The following is a 22865-nucleotide window of genomic DNA, read 5'->3' on the forward strand; positions in this document are numbered from 1 at the left end:
GAGGTTAAATGTTTTCTTTGCAGTTTAAAAGGTTTGGTATATTCAAGGAGTTTCTACTGAGATGAAGATTTTATATGTTGTTTATTTATTTTAAGGAAGACAATTCACTACACTTAAGAAATGTTGTCGAGTATGGACACGTTCTTGAACTGTGTGCGTGCTTAAGTACTTGGCTTCATGCAGTCAACAGCTATTAGAAATAAAATGTATGGTCGTTATAGGGAAAGTTTGGTTTGATAATAAGTATTTTAGGTCAGATGGAATAACAAATTATCTTTTTTTTCAGGTGTGGGGGCATCAATTAGCGTGACATCACTGGAAGCACCACTACATGCAAAACGCTACAGCAACCAGACGCTCATCTGCCACTACAACCTGGTCACACGTGAACTCTACTCCATTAAGTGGTATCTCAATGAAAAGGAAATTTTCAGGTAGTGATGATAGTTGTGGCAGCCATGTTTATTTGTTTACATTAGTCGCTATCAAAATATAGAGATAACGTTTAATCAGAGTAGCGTTAGGGAACTGATATTATACTTACATAATGTGTAGCTGTAACGTTACTGTAGTGTGTGTGAAATGATAAGTTAAAATCATATCACTTGGAAACTTTTGCTAAATAATGTAACTTAAAAGGTATGAAAATCGCATTCTTCTTGGACTAAATTCTCTTATGAAAAAATACATCATTCTTGATATCGGTGACCAGCAGTGACGTTGTGTAAACATTGATGACGTCATTTTGTTTAACTGACAAAATCTTCGGTTCCATTTTCTAAGTAGAGTAAATCTTGAGGAATGATTCAGTGGAAACAAAGTAGGTAAAAGATTAACTACAGTATTATGATAAGTCAAATATAATTACTGTTCTGATGTTAATGTATGTACGATCTTCCACACCTCCCCAACCAGGATGAATGGCCGTGGGTATACGGTGAACGGCCATGAGTATACGGTGAACGGCCACGGGTATAGGATGAACGGCCACGGGTATAGGATGAACGGCCACGGGTATAGGATGAACGGCCACGGGTATAGGATGAACGGCCACGGGTATAGGATGAACGGCCATGGGTATAGGATGAACGGCCACGGGTATGGTGAACGGCCGCGAATATAGGATGAACGGCCACGGGTATAGATGAACGGCCATGGGTATACGGTGAACGGTCATGGGTATAGGATGGACGGCCACGGGTAATGTGAACGGCCACGGTATAGGATGAACGGCCACGGGTGTGAACGCCATGGGTATACGGTATACGGTGGGTATAGGATGAACGGCCACGGGTATACGGCCACGGGCCGGCCATGGGTATACGGTGAACGGCCATGGGTATAGGATGGACGACGGGTATAGGTATACATGGGTATACGAACGGCCATGGGTATACAGGAACGGCCATGGGTATGGATGAACGGCCATGAGTATAGGATGAACGGCCATGGGTAAATATTGAATGGTCATGGGTAAAGGATAAACGACCACGGATATAGGATGGACGGCCATGGGTATGCGGTGAACGGCCATGGGTATAGGATGGACGGCCCGGGTATGGATGAACGGCATAGGATGAACGGCCATGGGTATAGGATGGACGGCCATGGGTATAGGATGAACGGCCACGGGTATAGGATGAACGGCCATGCGTATAGGATGAACGGCCGTGGGTAAATATTGAATGGTCATGGGTAAGGATAAACGGCCATGGGGATAGGAACGGCCATGGGTATAGGATGAACGGCTGTGTATAAGATGAACGGCCATGGGTAAGGATGAACGGCCGTGGGTATATGATGAACGGCCGTGGTATATGATGAACGGCCATGGTTTAGGATGAACGGCCGTGGGTATAGGATGAACGGCCGTGGGTATAGGATGAACGGTCGGTCGTGTATAGGATGAACGGCCTTAGGTAAAGGATGAACGGCCATGGGTATAGGATGAACGGCCATGGGTTTAGGGATGAACGGCCGTGGTATAATGAACGGCCATGGATTTAGGATGAACGGCCGTGGGTATATGATGAACGGCCGTGTGTATTGATGAACGGCCGTGGGTTTAGGATGAACGGCCGTGGGTATAGATGAACGGCCGTGGGTATATGATGAACGGCCATGGGTATAGGATGAACGGCTGTGGGTATATGATGAACGGCCGTGGGTATATGATGAACGGCCATGGGTATACGGTGAACGGCCATGGTATACAGTGAACGGCCATGGGTATAGGATGAACGGCCATGAGTATAGGATGAACGGCCATGGGTAAATATTGAATGGTCATGGGTAAGGATAAACGACCACGGATATAGGATGGACGGCCATGGGTATGCGGTGAACGGCCATGGGTATAGGATGAACGGCCATGGGTATAGGATGGACGGCCACGGGTATAGGATGAACGGCCATGGGTATGCGGTGAACGGCCATGGGTATAGGATGAACGGCCATGGGTATAGGATGAACGGCCATGGGTATAGGATGGACGGCCACGGTATAGGATGAATGGCCATGGGTATAGGATGGCCATGGGTATGGATGAACGGCCATGGGTATAGGATGGACGGCCATGGGTATAGGATGAACGGCCATGCGTATAGGATGAACGGCCATGGGTAAATATTGAATGGTCATGGGTAAAGGATAAACGGCCATGGGTATAGGATGAACGGCCATGGGTATAGGATGAACGGCCATGGGTGTAGGATGGACGGCCATGGGTAGGATGAACGCCACGGGTATAGGATGAACGGCCACGGGTATAGGATGAACGGCCATGGTAAATATTGAATGGTCATGGGTAAGGATAAACGGCCATGGGTTAAGGATAAACGGCCGTGTGTAAAGGATAAACGGCCATGGGTATATGATGAACGGCCATGGGTTTAGGATGAACGGCCGTGGGTAAATATTGAATGGCCATGGGTAAAGGATAAACGGCCATGGGTATAGGATGAACGGCCATGGGTATAGGATGAACGGCTGTGTGTATAAGATGAACGGCCATGGGTAAGGATGAACGGCCGTGGGTATATGATGAACGGCCGTGGGTATATGATGAACGGCCATGGGTTTAGGATGAACGGCCGTGGGTATAGGATGAACGGCCGTGGGTATAGGATGAACGGTCGTGTGTATAGGATGAACGGTCGTGTGTATAGGATGAACGGCCATAGGTATGGATGAACGGCCATGGGTTTAGGATGAACGGCCGTGGGTATAGAATGAACGGCCATGGGTTTAGGATGAACGGCCGTGGGTATATGAACGGCCGTGTGTATGATGAACGGCCGTGGGTTTAGAATGAACGGCCGTGGGTATAGGATGAACGGCCGTGGGTATATGATGAACGGCCATGGGTATAGGATGAACGGCTGTGGGTATATGATGAACGGCCGTGGGTATATGATGAACGGCCGTGGGTATATGATGAACGGCCATGGGTTTAGGATGAACGGCCGTGGGTATATGACGAACAGCCGTGGGTATATGATGAACGGCCGTGGGTATAGATGAACGGCCGTGTGTATAGGATGAACGGCCATGGGTAAGATGAACGGCCGTGGGTATATGATGAACGGCCGTGGGTATATGATGAACGGCCGTGTGTATAGGATGAACGGCCATGGGTAAGGATGAACGGCCGTGGGTATATGATGAACGGCCGTGGGTATAGGATGAACGGCCGTTGGTATAGGATGAACGGCCGTGGGTATAGGATGAACGGCCGTGGGTATATGATGAACGGCCGTGGGTATAGAATGAACGGCTTTGGGTATAGGATGAACGGCCATGGGTATATGATGAACGGCCATGGTATATGATGAACGGCCGTGGGTATATGATGAACGGCCGTGGGTTTAGAGATGAACGGCCATGGGTATGATGAACGCCGTGGATATATGATGAACGGCCGTGGGTTTAGGATGAACGGCCATGGGTATATGATGAACGGCCGTAAGATGAGCCATGGTATATGATGAACGGCCGTGGGTTTAGGATGAACGGCCATGGGTATATGATGAACGGCCATGGGTATATGATGAACGGCGTGGGTATAGGATGAACGGCCGTGGGTATAGATGAACGGCCATGGGTATATGATGAACGGCATGGGTATATGATGAACGGCCGTGGGTTTATGATGAACGGCCGTGGGTATATGATGAACGGCCGTGGGTATAGGATGATCCTATTATCTCCCAACCTCTTCCAAGAATTTAAACTTCTTTGTGACAGTTCGAGGTCTCTATTCACCCTGCAAGGTCCAGTCCTCTTCACTAGTGCGTTTACAGGGGCTCATCATATAGCCTCGGTCCAGTCTCCCTCGCTAGTGCGTTTACAGGGGCTCATCATATAGCCTTGATACAGTCCCCCTCACTAGTGCATTTACAGGGGCTCATCATATAGCCTAGGTCCAGTCCCCTTTGCTAGTGCATTTACAGGGCCGCTCGTTAGGTACCATGGCAGCGCTGTGTATGTTTACATTTGACAGAAGGAAACTCGCAATAGTAAATATATGGAATCAAATTTAAATAATATTAAAACAAATATCCCAATGATTATGATTTGTTGAATGTTTATATGATGAGCCCCTGTAAACGCACTAGTGAAGGGGACTGTATCAAGGTTATATGACAGCCCTGTAAACGCACTAGTGAAGAGGACTGGACCTAGGCTATATGATGAGCCTGCTGTAAACACACCAGTGAAGGGGACTGTACCTATAATGGGGAACAAGGGTGTTTATCAAAGCCCCCCACCTCCCAAAAAGTGAGAATGTACTTGGTGTCGTGCGTCAGAAGGACAGGTGCCCCTTCAACAGTACCTTTCTGTTTAAACTCTGATACAATATAGACTTCTTAATACTGTACTAATTAGCGTGTATTCCTCAGCTACCTACCAAACAATGAGCCGCCCATGACAGTGTATCCAGCCAACAGCTCCGTCAAAGTTATTGTAAGTTCTGTATTGTACTGTACCTGTTCTGTAGTCAAATTACACTCATGAGAATTACAGTATACAGTAGATGTAATATTTCTTTTAATTGGGGAAACTGTTTAAACTAAGGCAGAAATCTTACTGGAACTTATCCATTTTAAAGTATGCAATTGTAGAAGGCTTTATTATTATTACTATTATTATTACTATTACTATTACTATTATTATTAGTATTATTATTACTATTTGTAAGATTGTGAAATGGAGTACCATCGTACGATACGCTTTCCCATGTGTTGAGGTGGGAGCTTGTCTGTGGCAGCGCTGAGTTGCCAGTCACCAGCTGACGCTGTAAGAATAAAGTCTACAAAGAACGTGGTCTATGATTCAAACATCTCACATGGCGCAGTGAGTAGGATGCTGGGGCCCGACACGCCATTACAGCCCTGACAAGAACACCAACATGGCCCCTACACGTTCACGATTCTCGATGCCCTCAAGGGGATGCCAGGGCATCTATACACCGGCGGGGAACACCACACACGCCGAGCAGTAGACCATGAGTGCATTGATGGCTCAGATGGCATCTCTAGCTACTGGCGGTGGTCATGCTTCTATGCAGGTCGTGAAGCCCTCAGCAGCTGTCGCTCCAGAGAAGTGTGAGGCAGAAATGCTAGCAGCGGCGTTTAGGACATGGAGGTGGTCCATGGAGTCGTGGGTGCTGTTGAACGGGTGGTCACAACTGGTGGCCACACTCCACATTCGCCTGAACTGCGTCCCTGCACTCCAAAGGGTGATTGACTCGAGATATCCCAGCTGCCAGTGGGAGCAGCTCTCGCCCAAGGAAGCCCTGGATGCCATCAGTGGAATGGTTCTTCAATCGTCAAACCAAGCTGTGAAATGGAACGAGTTTTTCAACAGCAAACAAGGTGAAGAGGAGCCCATGAAAAGGTACTTTCAACGCTGCTTCGCAGAGGCACTGGAGTGTGAATTTAAATGTCCCACCTGTGATAACGACCTCTCTGAGTACATGCTATTACATAAAGTTATGGTGGGCCCGAGTAAGCCAGTGTTGAAAAGGGAAATTTTCCAGTGGTACTCGAGTTATAATAGTGTTGAAGTGCTTAGAAACAAATGTATGTTATTTGAGGCAGCAGTGAGAGATGCTGGTGTATTGTGTCGTACGTTTGGCCAGGCAGTGGTGGGAACAGCCACGGAGGCAGCGGCGGTTGGTGATGACGTCACCGGTGAGTCTGAGGTAGCTGCCGCCAGACCTGGGCAACCCAGTCGCGCACACTGTGGGAACTGCGGCATGACACATGCCTCTGGTAAAAGTAACTGCCCTGCAAGTGGGGCCACATGTTGCAATTGCTCTAAGGTTGGTCACTTCAAAAGGTGTTGTAGGAGAAAGTCAGTCCAAAGTGCTTCTGTGGATGTGTCAGGTGCTGTCACAGTGGCAACAGCCCATCTATCCTGCCACTGTGGCTGACACGGGTTCTATGGTGTGTGTGGCAGGGGCATCCCTGCTCCAGGACATCGGTTTGTGTCCGGGGCAACTTCGGGCCCGTAATGGCCTGAGGGACATGGTGAACAAACAGCTCAAATGTCTGGGGTCCGCCCCCTGCCATCTCATTGTGGGCGAGGGGTCCACCGTCCAGGAGGTCTACTTCGTGCAGACAGCCAAGGCCCTCTACCTGTCATTGGAGACCTGCAAGTGCCTCAACTTGGTGTCTGTCGACTTCCCACTCCATAGACGTGCTGTGGCTGCCGTGGGCGATGTAGGGGAGCGGCACACTGCCGACGACCTACCTCCGAACCCTTTACCTGAGAGCAGTCGTGTCCCGCCGAGGCCAGTTGAGATACCCTTGCCTCCTTTGGAGGAGAATGTGGCCAGGCTGGAGGCATGGCTACTCACGCACTTTTCATCGACCGCATTCAACACCAGCAGGTCCCCACTGCCAGTCATGACTGGTCCACCTCACCGTATCCACCTGACGCCCGGCACAACCCCCTACGCCTGTCACACACCCGCTACCGTTCCGAAACACTGAAAAGCGGAGGTGAAGGCCCAGTTGGAGGAGGACGTCAGGAGAGGCGTCATCCAGCCAGTGCCTGCTGGTGAGGCTACTGAGTGGTGCGCCAGGATGGTCGTGGTGGCCAAGATAAACGGTCAGCCCAGGTGCACTGTAGACTTCCAACGCCTCAATGCAAGCTGCTTGAGGGAGACGCACCACACACCTGCACCATTCGACATAGGGTGCCAGCGCACTCGTTCAAAACCGTCGCCAACGCCTTTTGGGGATTTCATCAAGTGGAGTTGGAGGAGGAGAGTAGACGCCTGACCACATTCATCACGCCGTGGGGCCATTTTCCATACTGCAGGCCGCCCATGGAACATTGTTCAGCGTCAGATGCCTACACCAAGAGGTTTGACGACGCTATTCAGGATGTGCCCCGCAAGTACAAGTGCGTGGATGACACTCTCCTCTATGACTCCAGTGTGAAGGGGGCATTCTGGCACACCTACGATTTTCTGGTGACCTGAGCTAGCACAGGTATCACACTGAAACCAGAAAAGTTCTTGTTCTGCAGGAGAGTTTGTGGGCTTCCTCCTGGGGTGGGACCTCTACCAGCCCACTGCCCAACGTCTGTCAGCCATCAAGGACTTCCCCATGCTTGATCAGCCATAAATCACTGACATCAGGTCCTGGCATGGCCTAGTTGGCTCCCTTCCTTGCCATTGCACCTGTGATGGAGCCCTTCCGTGAGCTCCTCAAGAAGCCAGTGGGCAAGCGGGTGCATTGGGACGACCAGCTGCGGCTCAAGTTTCGCCTGGCCCAGGACACCATCTGTCAGTTGGCCAGGGACGGCTTGGTGTACTACGACAAATCCAGGCCTACGGCAGCTGTCACAGATTGGAGCAGGGAGGAGCATCGACTTTGTCGTCCTGCAACAATACTGTGCCTGGGCCTCTCCAGAGATGTCCTTCTGCTGCAGGGGTGGCGGTTGGCTCTGTGTGGTAGCAGACATCTGAGCACGGCCGAGGCCGGCTACACTGCAGTAGAAGGGGAGGCCCTGGGTGTGGTATGGTGCCTGCGCAAGGCCAGGCTGTTCCTCCTCGGCTGCCCGAACCTCATTCTGGTGACGGACCACCGCCCATTAGTTGACTTGCTAGGGGACACAGCCCTCACGGATGTGGCGAATCCGAGCCTGTTCCGGCTCAAGGAGAAGACCCTGCAGTACCGGTTCACGGTCAAGTACTTGCCAGGGAAGCGGAACTATGCAGTCGATGCCGTAACCAGGGCTGTGGGTTGGAGTCAGATCGAGTCGGGAGGAATTTCGGCTTGTGGAGTGGTCGATAAAATTGTCAGACACCGACAGAGCTCGAAACTGAAGCTATTCTGTTCCTAGAACAAATATATGAACTCAGGCATATTCATTGCATTGATTCTGATCCCTAAATTTTTCTTAAATTATTAAAGAATTTATTTCCATTTTAAAACATTATTATGGTTATTGTAGCAGGTACAGTATAGCATATAATTTTGGACGATAGTCCTCTTCTTTACCATTTGAAATTTTGAATTATATCAAATTTTGTTTCGTTGAAAACTACAGAGGCTCTCAGCTACAAACAATTAGCTACAACCTTGTTTTGGTGAGATTAAGGCAAATTTAATTTAATAACTTAATCATGCCAAGGTTTATCATTTCCTTAATAAGGTATTCATTTCTTTAATGCACATAAATATATAACTTTACTTTAAAAAAGGAATTGTAGGATCATCATTTAGATCACATCAGATTATGAAGCAAACAAATTCATACTGAGATCGAACTTTTTAGATATACATGTAAATGGTGTTTTCTAGTTAATATCTTGAATTCTTAATAAATTTATTTTTTCTTTTGATTGAAACTTTGAAAGTCAAGCCTATCGTCTTTTGTAGTTCTTAATATCGTCCAGATCATTAATAAAGCTGTAGCAGTATTGCGATGTTTTACTTTTATACGAGTTACAACATACAAATTACAATTAGGATGGTAGAAATAGTTAAAATAGGCCAAGAATTGGTCGAATTCGGGTATAAGAATTTGAGTCGGGTGGTCGAAGGTTTGTCTTGACTCCACAGCCCTGGCCGTAACCCGCTTCCCTCCCTCAGGGCAGTGCCTGCCCATTTCGGTTTATGGACCAAGAGGAGGACCTATGCGCTGCAGTGTGTGCAGTCACAATCGCAGCACTGGATCAGGATGGGTGCATCACTATGGACGAAGACACAGTGTGCAAAGCGGCTGCGGACGACCCAGTTTACCAGATTGTAGTGTCGAGGGTGCTGGCGGGCGACTGGCACCCCAACAAGTCACAGGAGGTGGCCTGTCTGCTCCCGTACTTCTCGGTGAGGGACAGGTTGGCTGTGGTCAGGGGTTTGGTCACCTACACCTTTGACCAGGGCTGCGTGCGCCTCGTCATCTCCGACTCCCTCCGCCACCGGGTCGCCGTTAATCTGCACGTGGGGCACCAGGGCCTCTACTCAATGCTCAGGCGGGCCCGGCAGTCTGTCTATTGGCCTGGCATGGAGGGTGACCGGCAGCATCATCGGTCCCGATGTGTTGCTTGCGAGACTCACGCCCCTTCCCAGCCTCCGGAGTCGTTGGTTTTAACCCCAGCGCCAGACTATCCCTTTCAACAAGTGGTGGCCGATTTGTTCCACCTACAGGGCCACACGTACCTAGCATATGCTGACCGATTCACAGGTTGGCTGGAGATCGCCCACTTCCCCAACGAGGCCACCTCTGGAAAGATCATCGCCCGTCTGCAGGGTTACTTCACGAAGTGGGGGGCACCTGAGCAGATCTCCACGGATGGAGGTACCAACCTTGCCAGCCTTGAGATGACAGACTTCCTCAAGTCATGGGGGGGGGGGTCGAGGTGCGTCTCTCGTCGGCCCACTTCCCCCTGTCCAATGGCAGGGCAGAGGCTGGGGTCAAGGACGCCAAGAGGCTCCTCAGGGACAACACTGGGCCCGGGGGTAGCCTGGACTGTGATAGGACATCCCAGGTCCTCCTCCAGTACCTGAACACGTCTCTGTGGGGGGTGAACAAGTCGCCCGCCCAACTTGCAACCGGCCGCCAGCTCCATGACGGAGTTCCCGGGGTCAGACAGCACAATAAGGTGGACAAGCACTGGTGGCGGGCACTTCGTATGAGGGAGGTGCGCTTGGCCGAAACCCAGGACGGGGTCCTTCTGTCGGGGGGGAAGTGTCCCGCCAGCTGGCTCCCCTAGCCGTGGGCACGCAGGTGCGTGTGCAGGACGCAGCTACCATGCTCTGGGACAGGACAGGCATAGTGGTGGAAGCCCGCCCTCACAGGCAGTTTGCCGTCAGGTTGATTGGCAGTGGCAGGGTGTCCATCCGTAACAGACGCCACCTGCGAAGCGGCGCCACGCCTGTGCCTACTACTCCGGTGGTGCACCAAGCTATGCCTCCTGGCCCCCATCTGTGGTGCCCTCCGTACCCACCCCCTAGCTCGCACCCCCGACCCCTCCCCAGTCGGGTGTGGCCAGGCCCGGGAGAGGCCTCAGGCCCTGGGCTGGTTGACAGACTACGTGGTGTGGTGTATGTGATGTAAAATTAGTTTAGAGGTTTTTTTTATTGTTGTTTTGTTTTTCTTTGTTTGACTGGTTTTTCTTGCATTATTGTTGTTTATATTAATGCATTGTTTTCCTTTTGTTAGTTCAAATGTGCATTGTCATTTCCTTTTAACTTGGGGGGGAGATGTAAGGTTGTGAAATGGAGTACTATTGTACTGATATGTTTTCCCATGTGTTGAGGTGGGAGCTTGTCTGTGGCAGCGCCTGGTTGCCAGTCACCAGCTGACGCTGTAAGAATAAAGTCTACAAAGAACGTGGTCTATGATTCAAACATCTCACACTCTTATTATTATTATTATTATTATTATTATTATTATTATTATTATTATTATTATTATTAGTAGTAGTAGTAGTAGTAGTAGTAGTAGTAGTAGTAGTAGTAGTAGTAGTATCATTGTTATTATTATTTGTATTAATGTTTGAGATCCTGGAATGCTTGGGACCAAACCCCTTCTCAGTTTCTGAATAAAAATGTTGCCATCAAATTCCTTTACTACTTATTATTAGTGTTGAATGCAGTGTGAACCCATGAACATATTTATTATAATTATTACGCCATATTTAACCATATGCTGGTAGAATTATAAATGCTACTGTACTGTACATGTTAAATGTTTCTAAAATACTCTGTGGTTAATAATAAAAATTTCTTGTGTTCTTCCTGTGTGTTAAATATACAGACAGTCCCTGAGATACCACCGTCCGACCAACAATCACCCACACTTATGAACGGGATCCTAATACTGTACATTCATTCCAATTTTTTTTAAATTAATATCCCATTTTTTACATTACTTTCTATATTGTTTAACATCACTTTAATTACAGTGTTTACATTATTTGTTATGTATGAGATATTATCGTCCTAAACTATGGAATTAACTGTTATGACTTATGAACGTGTCCCTGTCATAAGTCAGTGACTGCCTGAGCACTTGTATCTTGGCCAAAATATTAATAGATTTTGTTGCATATACAGATGGAAGAATCAACAGAGAATCAGATAGTGCTGCAAGAGGTAGACCTGGGTGCCTCCGGTGTATATAAGTGTGAAGTTATGGCAGAATATCCAGACTTCCTCAGTGATTCCGCTGAGGCCACTATGACAGTTGTTGGTGAGTACTTGTCTTGCTTTTGTTGTTCTCTCCTGTATTGTCTTCACTCAACAGTAAGCTCATCATGAACGTACAGAAGAATATTAATTCTCTCTTATTTCAACAATGTTCAGCTCGCAGTCCCCCCCCCCCAATTGGGAAATTTCTGGGTATGCTACTGGTTGTATTGCAGTTAATGTTGTGTATGTTCAGATGAGGTCACTGTTCAGATGAGGTCACTGTTCAGATGAGGTCACTATGTTCAGATGAGGTCACTGTATGTCCAGATGAGGTCACTGTATGTCCAGATGAGGTCACTATGTTCAGATGAGGTCACTGTATATTCAGATGAGGTCACTGTATGTTCAGATGAGGTCACTGTATGTTCAGATGAGGTCACTATGTTCAGATGAGGTCACTGTATGTTGTGTATGTTCAGATGAGGTCACTATGTTCAGATGAGGTCACTGTATGTTGTGTATGTTCAGATGAGTTCACTGTATGTCCAGATGAGGCCACTGTATGTTGTTTCACTGCTGCAGTAACTCTAGATCTTCCTGTATTATGAACCTCACAGATGCAGATTCTAAAGTAAATATAAAATGTTTTTCACAATTACTGTACTTGTAGTGAAAATTATTTCTTAAATATAATTTTTTGGCCACCTTAAAATGTGCATGGTGTGTGGACTGTTTTAAATCATACAAAACTATACATTACTGGATCAATATGCTTTAGTGTTGCTGGTGGGCCTTCATAGGGAGTAAGTACTGGAGATGTTTAGTGTAAGGCATCACTTGGTGAGAGGGCTGGTGGCATTTCTTCAAGACAAATTGCTGAGTGACCACAAGTGAGTATATATCACTTAAAAAAAAAAGAAAGACCAAACGTCGACATAACTGTAGTATTTAAAAAACTTTAAGACCTACAAGTCATAGACAAGTGGCCTATAAACTGGTACTTGCTCTCTGGCCCTTCAGGTACCTAGAGAGATAGAACACCAACAGTTGCCTAACTAATGCTATAGTGTATGTAGGCAAGGGATGATTTAATAGAGGCACCTCAGAGGACATTACCAAGTCATGTTCATATCTGAAGCTGGCAGATGCCCACCTCACAAAGGGCTACAGCTTAAGGTTAGAGAAGTCACAAGTTCAGAAAACTGTCAGAGCAATTTTTAGAAATTTCTGTATACTTATAATACCTGTATAAATAAAATATTAACTAAAAAAAAAAAAAAAATAAATAGAATAAATCAATATTGAAGTGATAACCGTGGTAACAGTAAGAGATGTTCCTATTACCACCATGCTATTGTACTATTCCAGATGATACTAAATGTTACAAAATACTTCCTTGAGATAAATTTATAGTATATATCAGGTGCCAAAAAGAGAGCTAAGGTTCTCAACTGGCTCAGCCATGTTAATATTGTTATTATTATTCACTCTGTATCTGTGTTTTTATGGCTAAATAAACGGTTTCAATTCAATTCAATTCACTGCAACTCAAGGTACTGAATGTTTGGACCCAAATTCTGGAACAGGGCGGTAATATCGACAGTATATACCTAAATTTTGCCAAGACTTTCGACAGCGTACCGTATGAAAGGCTGAAAATTAAACTGGAAGGGTACGGGATTTAGGGAAATGTCCTAACGTGGAATGGGGACTTTCTCCATGACCACAAGCAGTGTGTGGTGATTAATGGCACGAAATCATCATCCGTACCTGTCTCAAGAAGAGTACCACAAGGCTCGTTGTTTGTTTGCTTCATAAATGACATGCCAGTAGCTCTACACTCCTTCATATACAAGTGTTTGAATATGACGCCAAGTTATTTAGGGAAATTAAAAACCAAGCAGACTGTGAAGAGCTGCAGAAGGATCTCTGTGAGCTTCAGAATGGTCAAGGAAATGGCTGCCAAGATTCAATGTCATGAAGTGTAAGAGGCTGCATCAGGGTGGTACCAACAGTAAGGAGGCGTATCACAAGTCCAAATAGGACGAAGAAACTGCTTTAATAGAGACCAAATGTGAAAAGCACTTGGGTGTGTATGTTGACAAAAAAGTGAAGCTTTCGGATGATTGTGAGAAGGTGAATTAAGCAACTAAACTATTAGGTCTTAGAAGAAGGTCGTTCAGATAAGCACAGTACAAGTAGTTTTTGCTTTAGATATTTTTTATAAAAGAATTAAAAGGAAAAATAAATACTTATACAGCATAAATATTTATTTTAACTCATAATACAGTCATGTGCCGGTTAACGTCCTAGATACATTCTTGGAAACGTGACGTTAACCGAAATGGACGTTGTCCGATCATCACATAAACTTTGTATTTATACTTACGTGTATGTGGAATACTATATACGTACATATACACTTTTACTCTTAAAGCACTACTGTAATATGGTACAGGTGATTAATTTTTATCTCTTGTGCAAAATACAGTACATGACGTTTATATTAAAATTATTTACTGTTTTATGAGGATTCCAGCAACACTGGGCAGATGGGGGGAGAGGGAGGGAGCAAGCGAGGGGGAGAGGGGGGGGGGGGATGTGAGGTAGTACGTTAGACAGTTGGCACAGGCCCAGGTCTAACGCCTGTTTATTTATCAGTTCTTAAGTGACTAAGCTTCTCTCTTATAAAAAGCCAGTGAAATGACCTGGGTGAATATAATTTACATTGCTGGGATTCTTGTAAGATAGTGATTACTTTGAATATATACAAGCTATAATTTGCAATAGACATAACAATTTTATTACCGTAATTAATTTAGTACTTTTACACTCCAGCTTTGCACTAAGGTCATGTATTTCTTTTATGTTTCTTTTAGTATGGTGTGTGCATGTAAATGGATGAAAATAAATGAAGAAATTTATGTAAATCTACCCAAAAATACAGTTGAAAAACTTTATATTATAAAATGTACGTACACTAATGTACATGTACTACAATTTTTATCTCGAGCAAAATATATGATGTTTATACCCGTATTCAAATTAATCTTTGTCTTACAAGGATTTCAGCAATGCAAATTATATTCTCCTATAGTCTGAGATATTATATGAAAAACTTAAGGCCTAAAACCCCCCACGCTCCCTCGCTTGGGGGGGGGAGGTGAGGCGATATGATTTGACAGTTGGCGCTGAAGGTCTGTGTGTTTATTTATCATTCCTTAAGAGTGACTAAGCTCTTCTCATAATTTGCCACCCAAACAACCTGGGTGAATATAACTTACACTGCTGGGATTCTTGTAAGATAGTGATTTATTTGAATACCTGTATAAACAATCTATATTTGCAATAGACATAACAATTTTAGTACCGTAATCATTTAGTACATGTACAGTACAGGTTTGCACTTAGGTCCATTGTTAACCGAGGGACCACTGTATTGCAGTGTACTTGTACTGTACAATATTGACTAAATTCACCAGATAACGTACACAACTAATGGTTGGTAAAACTTATCAGGTCTGTCAGTATGAGTGGCACGTGTGAGTGCTTGTGTCCCCCATCATAGGAGTCCGTTTTCTCTCGCTTCAGGACGCCTTAGTCCTCCGTTTTCTCTCTTAATCTTAGAGTGCACCAGAGACTTTGTTATTCTTTAGTAATGACACAGAATTTGAAATTGCAACCCCAATTGTTGAGGCAATAAGATATGTCTGATTACAGCAAATGTGTTATTGTCAGTTTGTAGGTGAAAGATTTTATCCTCGATAGATGTAGGTTAATATTGCACCTGGAGGCAAATGCTTACTAAAGCCTAAGGAAGGATATTCCTTTAACACATAATATCTGGCCAGTATGGGAAGGATCATTGTGTCTCCTTCAGGGGGTCGTGGAGTGGTGGTCCAGCAGGCGTCACGGAAGTGTTTTTTTCTTTTTCTTTTTTTGGGGGGGCCACTGATGTATATGCGATCGAACGTTGTTCGGTTGAACGTTAACCGGCGCATGACTGTACTTATGCTTATAAATTATGCTTTCTAACTTACATAAGTCATAAAAGAAAAATATTTTCATAAAGGATTTTCATGAATATTCTGCACTCACGGTAAATCTAGCCTACTGGCATATGCCTTGATTAGGCCGTGTGAGTGACTCAGCCAAAAACATTCAATAACTGTACCGTAGTTGGAAAGAGTCAGAGACGATGTACTTTATCTGTAAAGTTGTGTGTGGAGCAAACAACTGGTCTGGTGGGAGGCATGGCTGGGAATGATTATAGATTGATACCTACAAGACAACTATGACCAACCAAGAGAGAAACATTAAGTTATTTGACCTTCTGGGTTCTCTTTTTCTCTTTCTCTTTTATCCTCTTCACCATGATCGGCTCGTTAGCCACTTGGACGATCGGTTACGTCTCTGTTCCGCACTGTTGACAAGTACTGGGCATGCACCGGCTCCTGAATGTATCTGAACCTACTCCAGTGTTGGTCAAGTCTGGTCTTGAAAGAGCTCACACTCGGTGCCGTAACAACACTCTCTGGTAGATTGTTCCAAAAGTTTACAGCTCTCACTCAGAAAAAGTTTGCCCTCACAGTTTTCTGGACTTTTGGCTTCTTCAACCTTGAGCTGTGACCCCTTGTGGGGTGAGCGTCTACCAGCTCCAGGTATGTACATTCAACTGAGTAGTGCCCCCCCGAGATGTTGATACAGTACACCTCAATTAGGTCGCCCCCCATCTCTTGAAATATATCCATTATAATTTTTATTTTTTTTCCTTAGTGTTGCCTGACGAGCAGCCTAATATTGAGGGAGACGTTGCTGGTCACTACGCTGTGGGGGATACAGTCAACCTTAACTGTACCGCAGCTCCATCAATCCCTGCAGCTACACTTGTTTGGTACATCAATGACCAGCTGGTTAGTAATGGCTTCAATGTTTTAGACAAAGAGTCAAGTGAGTTATGGTGATCAGTTATTGTATTATTAGTTCAGGAAACAGTAGGAGCAAAAATCTATCTATCAAAACTATTCAAGGATGAAGGCTCAAAGTATGCAGGTGAAGGGCTTACCATAATGGCTGAAGTATTTTTCTTTTTATACAATTTAAAACATTTCAAAAAGCTAAACTGTACCTGGAGAGGCAAAGGAGAAATTTTTTTGAAAATTTCAGGAATGGATCTCATTGGTATACAGTGGAGTCTGGATTTACGCGGTTTTGGTGAACGCGTTTGGTCATTTACGCGGTGCCTTGCCAGAATTGAAATGCTTTAATTATACGGTAAATTTGGTCATTTACGCGGCGAGTCGCTGGAGGGTCCAGACGCGCCGCTCCATTTTGGAGACGAGCGGCCCAGGCAACCACAAGCGGCGCGAGTAAGGTTGCGCAGTATGTCGCTGTTGCGTTATCGGTGACGTAATATGACGTATCGGACTGTGATTGGGCCATGCATCCTTACCACCCATGCATTCCCTCTGCCGCTAGCTGTGATTGGTCTAATGTAACATGACGTGCCCTGCCACCAGAGGGTAGAAGTCGCTGACCTAGCAGGGCCTGTCTCGTTGTTCTCAGTCCGCGTATACAGTTCTCACTTGTGCCCGCTATTCCCCTCACAACTCACAATGGGTTCCGCTGGACCCCCACCACCAAAGAAAAACATTGAATTACCTGGACCAAGCCATGATAATGTGAAGGAAATCATCGAGTTGGGGGAGAAACTTAAGCTCATCCTTGACAACGACCCAGACAAGCGTCGGTATGAAGTGTCTAATAACCATCTGACGAAATTTATGGAGCTGTATATCTAGATCTATCTCGACAACATCAATGCTAGTCGTCAACGTAGTATTGAGGACTTCCTCGCCTGCAACCCACCACAACCACAGCCAGCCCAAGTCAGTGATAGTGATATTGACAGTGAGGATATGGACTTTGAGAGGTTTGTCTGGGAGGCCCTGCAAACCTCTGCGAGTAGTGAAAGTGATTCACCGGAGGGCAACTAATCTGCCCTCTGCCTCGGAACCAGCCGCCATCCACGTGTGCCGACCCAGCTTTTCTACTAACGTAAGTGTTAAAAAACCTAATATTATTGATATTTCTCTTAATTATTAATTATGTGTGCATACCATCATAAAATTAAGATGTTATTTTTACTACAATGTATGTATTGTGTCAGCAAAAAGTGTAGTCTGGCGGTCGGCCCAGTCTCTATTTCAATTAATCCCATATGTTCTGTTATTTCATTTACGCGTTTCTCGTTTTACACGGACCTCCACGGGTTCAATTGACCACGTAAATGCAGGCTCCACTGTATAAGGCATTTGCACAATTGGCAAAATATCCTGTATAGGAACTCCTGTTGTGTGTGACAATATGAAACATGTGGTGAAGACTTAAAATGTATATCAGTGGTTATTGTCATGTTTTGGTCTCTTGTATGGCAGACTGCTGGGGCATAGCCATCCAATGGATTCTTCCCTAGGCCCCGTTGTGGGTCAGCGACCTCTGGCTGGGTGGGCTAATTCCCATAAAAAAAATATCATTATAGGATATTTCCACAAAACACTGAAATTTAACTCCAGCTCTCATACTGCTTCATATCACCTTGTCATGTTTCCAATAATACAATACAAAAGAACACAAAAAACATTTCTTTGACTTGATTTTCGGAACTTGTATTTGTCATTTTCTTGCTATTTGTTTCAGGAAAACGGGTATTCTGATAATTTATAATATATAAAAGGGCCCAGTCCAGGCCCCTTCTAGTAGTCACAGGCCCCGGAGAAACATCCCTGCCCCCTCCCTCCCCACCTGGCATCAGACTGCCACACAAGAGGACCTTCTGATCATACATTTTGTGTACCTACCTGCTGCTAATAGTCTTTATTTTATTATTGTTAACTCCTCTTTATTTCTAGCTATTGCATTACAGTCTATCCAATATCTACGAAATTTTGATAAGCAATTGTAATTTTAATGAATATTAACTTGGTAACCAATAATGCTGCCACAACACTATACCGTACAGCACTTTTCCATAATACAACCAGTATAGCAACAAGATGGTAACACATAACAGAACATAAATATTGGTAGTGATAGCATAACTTCACACACTAGTTGTATACTATGTGAAAATATCAATAGGGCTGCACAATGCAGTGTGCTTTTCCATGATATTGTGAGCCTACAGAGAGATGCAAATAATATTGTGAAAAATTTGGTTGTATACATAAATACTGTACTATTAATGTTAGCATCACTCCATATGTATCATTTGTATGTTATGTTAAGGTAAACAATGTTAAAAATAATGTTTCATTAGTAATACCTGATCTTTGACCGAATGTTAGTACATACACTACACATGGCTTAAAAAGGGTAATTGGCAACACTTCTGTCAATTCATATTGGGGTTGATGATGTACATGAATAACAGCTATTGTAGAGCCCCGGGGGATGTGGGGTTGATGATGTACATGAATAACAGCTATTGTAGAGCCCGGGGGATGTGGAGTTGATGATGTACATGAATAACAGCTATTGTAGAGCCCGGGGGATGTGGAGTTGATGATGTACATGAATAACAGCTATTGTAGAGCCCCGGGGATGTGGAGTTGATGATGTACATGAATAACAGCTATCGTAGAGCCCCGGGGATGTGGAGTTAATGATGTACATGAATAACAGCTATTGTAGAGCCCAGGGGATGTGGGGTTGATGATGTACATGAATAACTACTATTGTAGAGCCGCGGGGGATGTGGAGTTAATGATGTACATGAATAACAGCTATTGTAGAGCCCCGGGGATGTGGAGTTAATGATGTACATGAATAACAGCTATTGTAGAGCCCGGGGGATGTGGAGTTGATGATGTACATGAATAACAGCTATTTACATGAATAACAGCATAGAGCCCCGGGATGGAGCACGATGTACATGAATAACAGTTATTGTAGGATGGGGTGTGGAGCGATGATGTACATGAATAACAGCTTATTGTAGAGCCCCCGGTTATGTGGAGTTGATGATGTAAGCATGAATAACAGCTATTGTAGAGCCCCGGGATGTGGGAGTTGATGATGCACATGAATACCAGTTATTGTAGAGCCCCGGGATGTGGAGTTGATGATGCATATGAATAACAGCTATTGTAGAGCCCCGGTTATGTGGAGTTGATGATGTACATGAATAACAGCTATTGTAGAGCCCCGGGGGTGTGGAGTTGATGATGTACATGAATAACAGCTATATTGTATTCTCGTTATGTGGAGTTGATGATGTACATGAATAACAGCTATTGTAGAGCCCTGGGATGGGGCTGATGATGTATGAATAACAGCTATTGTAGAGCCCCGGGATGTGGAGTTGATGATGTGCCATGAATAACAGCTATTGTAGAGCCCCGGGATGTGAAGTTGATGATGTACATGAATAACAGCTATTGTAGAGCCCGGAGTGTGGAGAGGTTAATGATGCATATGAATAACAGCTATTGTAGAGCCCCGGGGATGTGGAGTTGATGATGTACATGAATAACAGCTATTGTAGAGCCCCGGTTATGTGGAGTTGATGATGTACATGAATAACAGCTATTGTAGAGCCCCGGGGATGTGGAGTTGATGATGTACATGAATAACAGCTATTGTAGAGCCCCGGGGATGTGGAGTTGATGATGTACATGAATAACAGCTATTGTAGAGCCCCGGTTATGTGGAGTTGATGATGTACATGAATAACAGCTATTGTAGAGCCCCGGGGGTGTGGAGTTGATGATGTATGAATAACAGCTATTAGAAGCCCGGGAGGGAGTTGTTGATGTACATGAATAACAGCTATTGTAGAGCCCCGTGGAGTTGATGATGTACAATAAGAGCTATTGTAGACCCCGTTATGTGGAGTTGATGATGTACATGAATAAGAGAGCTATTGTAGACCCTCGTTATGTGGAGTTGTTGATGTACATGAATAACAGCTGTAGAGCCCCCGGGGGTGTGGAGTTGATGATGTACATGAATAACAGCTATTGTAGTATTCAGATGGAGTTGATGATGCATGAATAACAGTTATTGTAGAGCTCTCGGGAGTGTGGGAGTTGATGATGTACATGAATAGTCAGCTATTGTAGAGCCCCGGGGTGTGGAGTTGACATGTACATGAATAACAGCTATTGTAGAGCCCTCGGGTGGAGTTGATGATGTACGGGGTGTGGAGTTGATGATGTACATGAATAACAGCTATTGTAGAGCCCGGGGTGTGGAGTTGATGAGGCACATGAATAACAACTACACAGAGCCCTTGAGGGTGTGGAGTTGTGATGCACATGAATAACAGCTATTGTAGAGCCCCAGGTGTGATGATGATGTACATGAATAACAGCTGTTGTAGAGCCCCGTGTGGAGTTGATGATGTACATGAATAATAGCTATTGTAGAGCCCCGGGAGTGGATTTGATGATGTACACGAATAACAGCTATTGTAGAGCCCCGGGGTAATTTGATGATGTACATGAATAACAGATTGTAGAGCCCCGATGGAGTTGATGATGTACATGAATAACAGCTGTTGTAGAGCCCCGGGATGTGGAGTTGATGATGTACACGAATAACAGCTGTTGTAGAGCCCGGGGATGTGGAGTTGATGATGTACATGAATAACAGCTGTTGTAGAGCCCCGGGGGTGTGGATTTGATGATGTACATGAATAACAGCTGTTGTAGAGCCCCGGGGATGTGGAGTTGATGATGTACACGAATAACAGCTATTGTAGAGCCCCGGGGATGTGGAGTTGATGATGTACATGAATAACAGCTGTTGTAGAGCCCCGGGGATGTGGAGTTGATGATGTACACGAATAACAGCTATTGTAGAGCCCCGGGGATGTGGAGTTGATGATGTACATGAATGACAGCTGTTGTAGAGCCCCGGGGGTGTGGATTTGATGATGTACATGAATAACAGCAATTGTACAGCCCCGGGGATGTGGAGTTGGTGAGCTACTGTCATTAAGTGATAGATAAATACTGATTTAATAACAGGTTACTGTATCTCAAGTTTAAACATGCCACAGATCCTCAGTTTATTTTAGTCGACCTTGCTGTGGTTTTTTCCCATAAACAATATGGAAACTCACAGCAACCCTCACAAATACAACCATGTTTATTCATCTGTAAAATGATACAGTGCGCATGTCTGCTCATTATCACTCAAATTATTATTTGTGATACAACTTGCAGAGAACATTGTACAAAGAAGGATTTTCTGTAGTCAGATTTACTTTGCCAACCAGTCAGAGAAACCAACTAGTCTCAACTAATTACTGTACTTTACTGTACTGTACTGTACTGTACTGTACTGTACTCTTTTTCCAATCCATCGACCCATAAGATCTACATACTTTTTGTTATTGTACAGTACTGTACATGAATGGATTAATGGCCGAAATCATCTTGTCTTTGAAATTTGCTGTTATTCTATATATATATATATATATATATATATATATATATATATATATATATATATATATATATATATATATATATATATATATATATATATATATATATATATATATATATATATATATATATATATATATATATATATATATATATATATATATATATATATATATATATATATATATATATATATATATATATATATATATATATATATATATATATATATATATATATATATATATATATATATATATATATATATATATGGGTACTTTGTATTGGTTTACATTAAGATAGTTGTCAATCAGTAGATGATGTAAGCATTATGAACATTACCTTATGTTTAAACATCATCAGGCCCACTATACTCTCTCATTGTTTCAGGCCAAGGGCGAATATTTGCAGAATTATGAAACGGAAAAACTTAGTGATGGACTCATCGTGTCGAGGCTCGGCTTGAAATTCCAGTTATCTCAGTCAGACTTTATTAATGGGGAGCTGAAGCTAAAGGTAAGACGACTTCTGCCTGAGTTGTGTAATGACCTTCAAGTAGCACAATTATGAAATGGTTTTTTGACAACATTTTACAATTTTTATTCCCGTGCTAGAGGGACATATACAGTCCTTCCATATGTCATCCCCAAAGTTTCAACATAACTTGTGTTACACTCTTAGTGTGGGTGTTATGGTGTAGTGCGGGTGTTATGGTGTAGTGCGGGTGTTATGGTGTAGTGCGGGTGTTATGGTGTAGTGC

The 22865-nt window shown here is 44.4% G+C and overlaps 1 protein-coding gene across 1 annotated transcript in view; it reads left to right on the forward strand.

The window, feature by feature from the left end:
- Positions 1-264: 264 nt before the first annotated feature.
- Positions 265-22865, forward strand: part of LOC121874667 (kin of IRRE-like protein 3) — a gene marked incomplete in the record, with an annotated part of 46660 nt that continues 24059 nt past the window's right edge. Inside the window, 5 exon segments of the mRNA XM_042378899.1 lie at positions 265-434; positions 4902-4965; positions 11577-11712; positions 16428-16564; positions 22496-22621. Of these exon segments, the coding sequence (XP_042234833.1) occupies positions 4927-4965; positions 11577-11712; positions 16428-16564; positions 22496-22621 (438 nt within the window).

The sequence above is a fragment of the Homarus americanus genome, unplaced genomic scaffold, assembly GCF_018991925.1.
Source record: "Homarus americanus isolate GMGI-L3 unplaced genomic scaffold, GMGI_Hamer_2.0 scaffold11841, whole genome shotgun sequence".
Taxonomy (NCBI): domain Eukaryota; kingdom Metazoa; phylum Arthropoda; class Malacostraca; order Decapoda; family Nephropidae; genus Homarus; species Homarus americanus.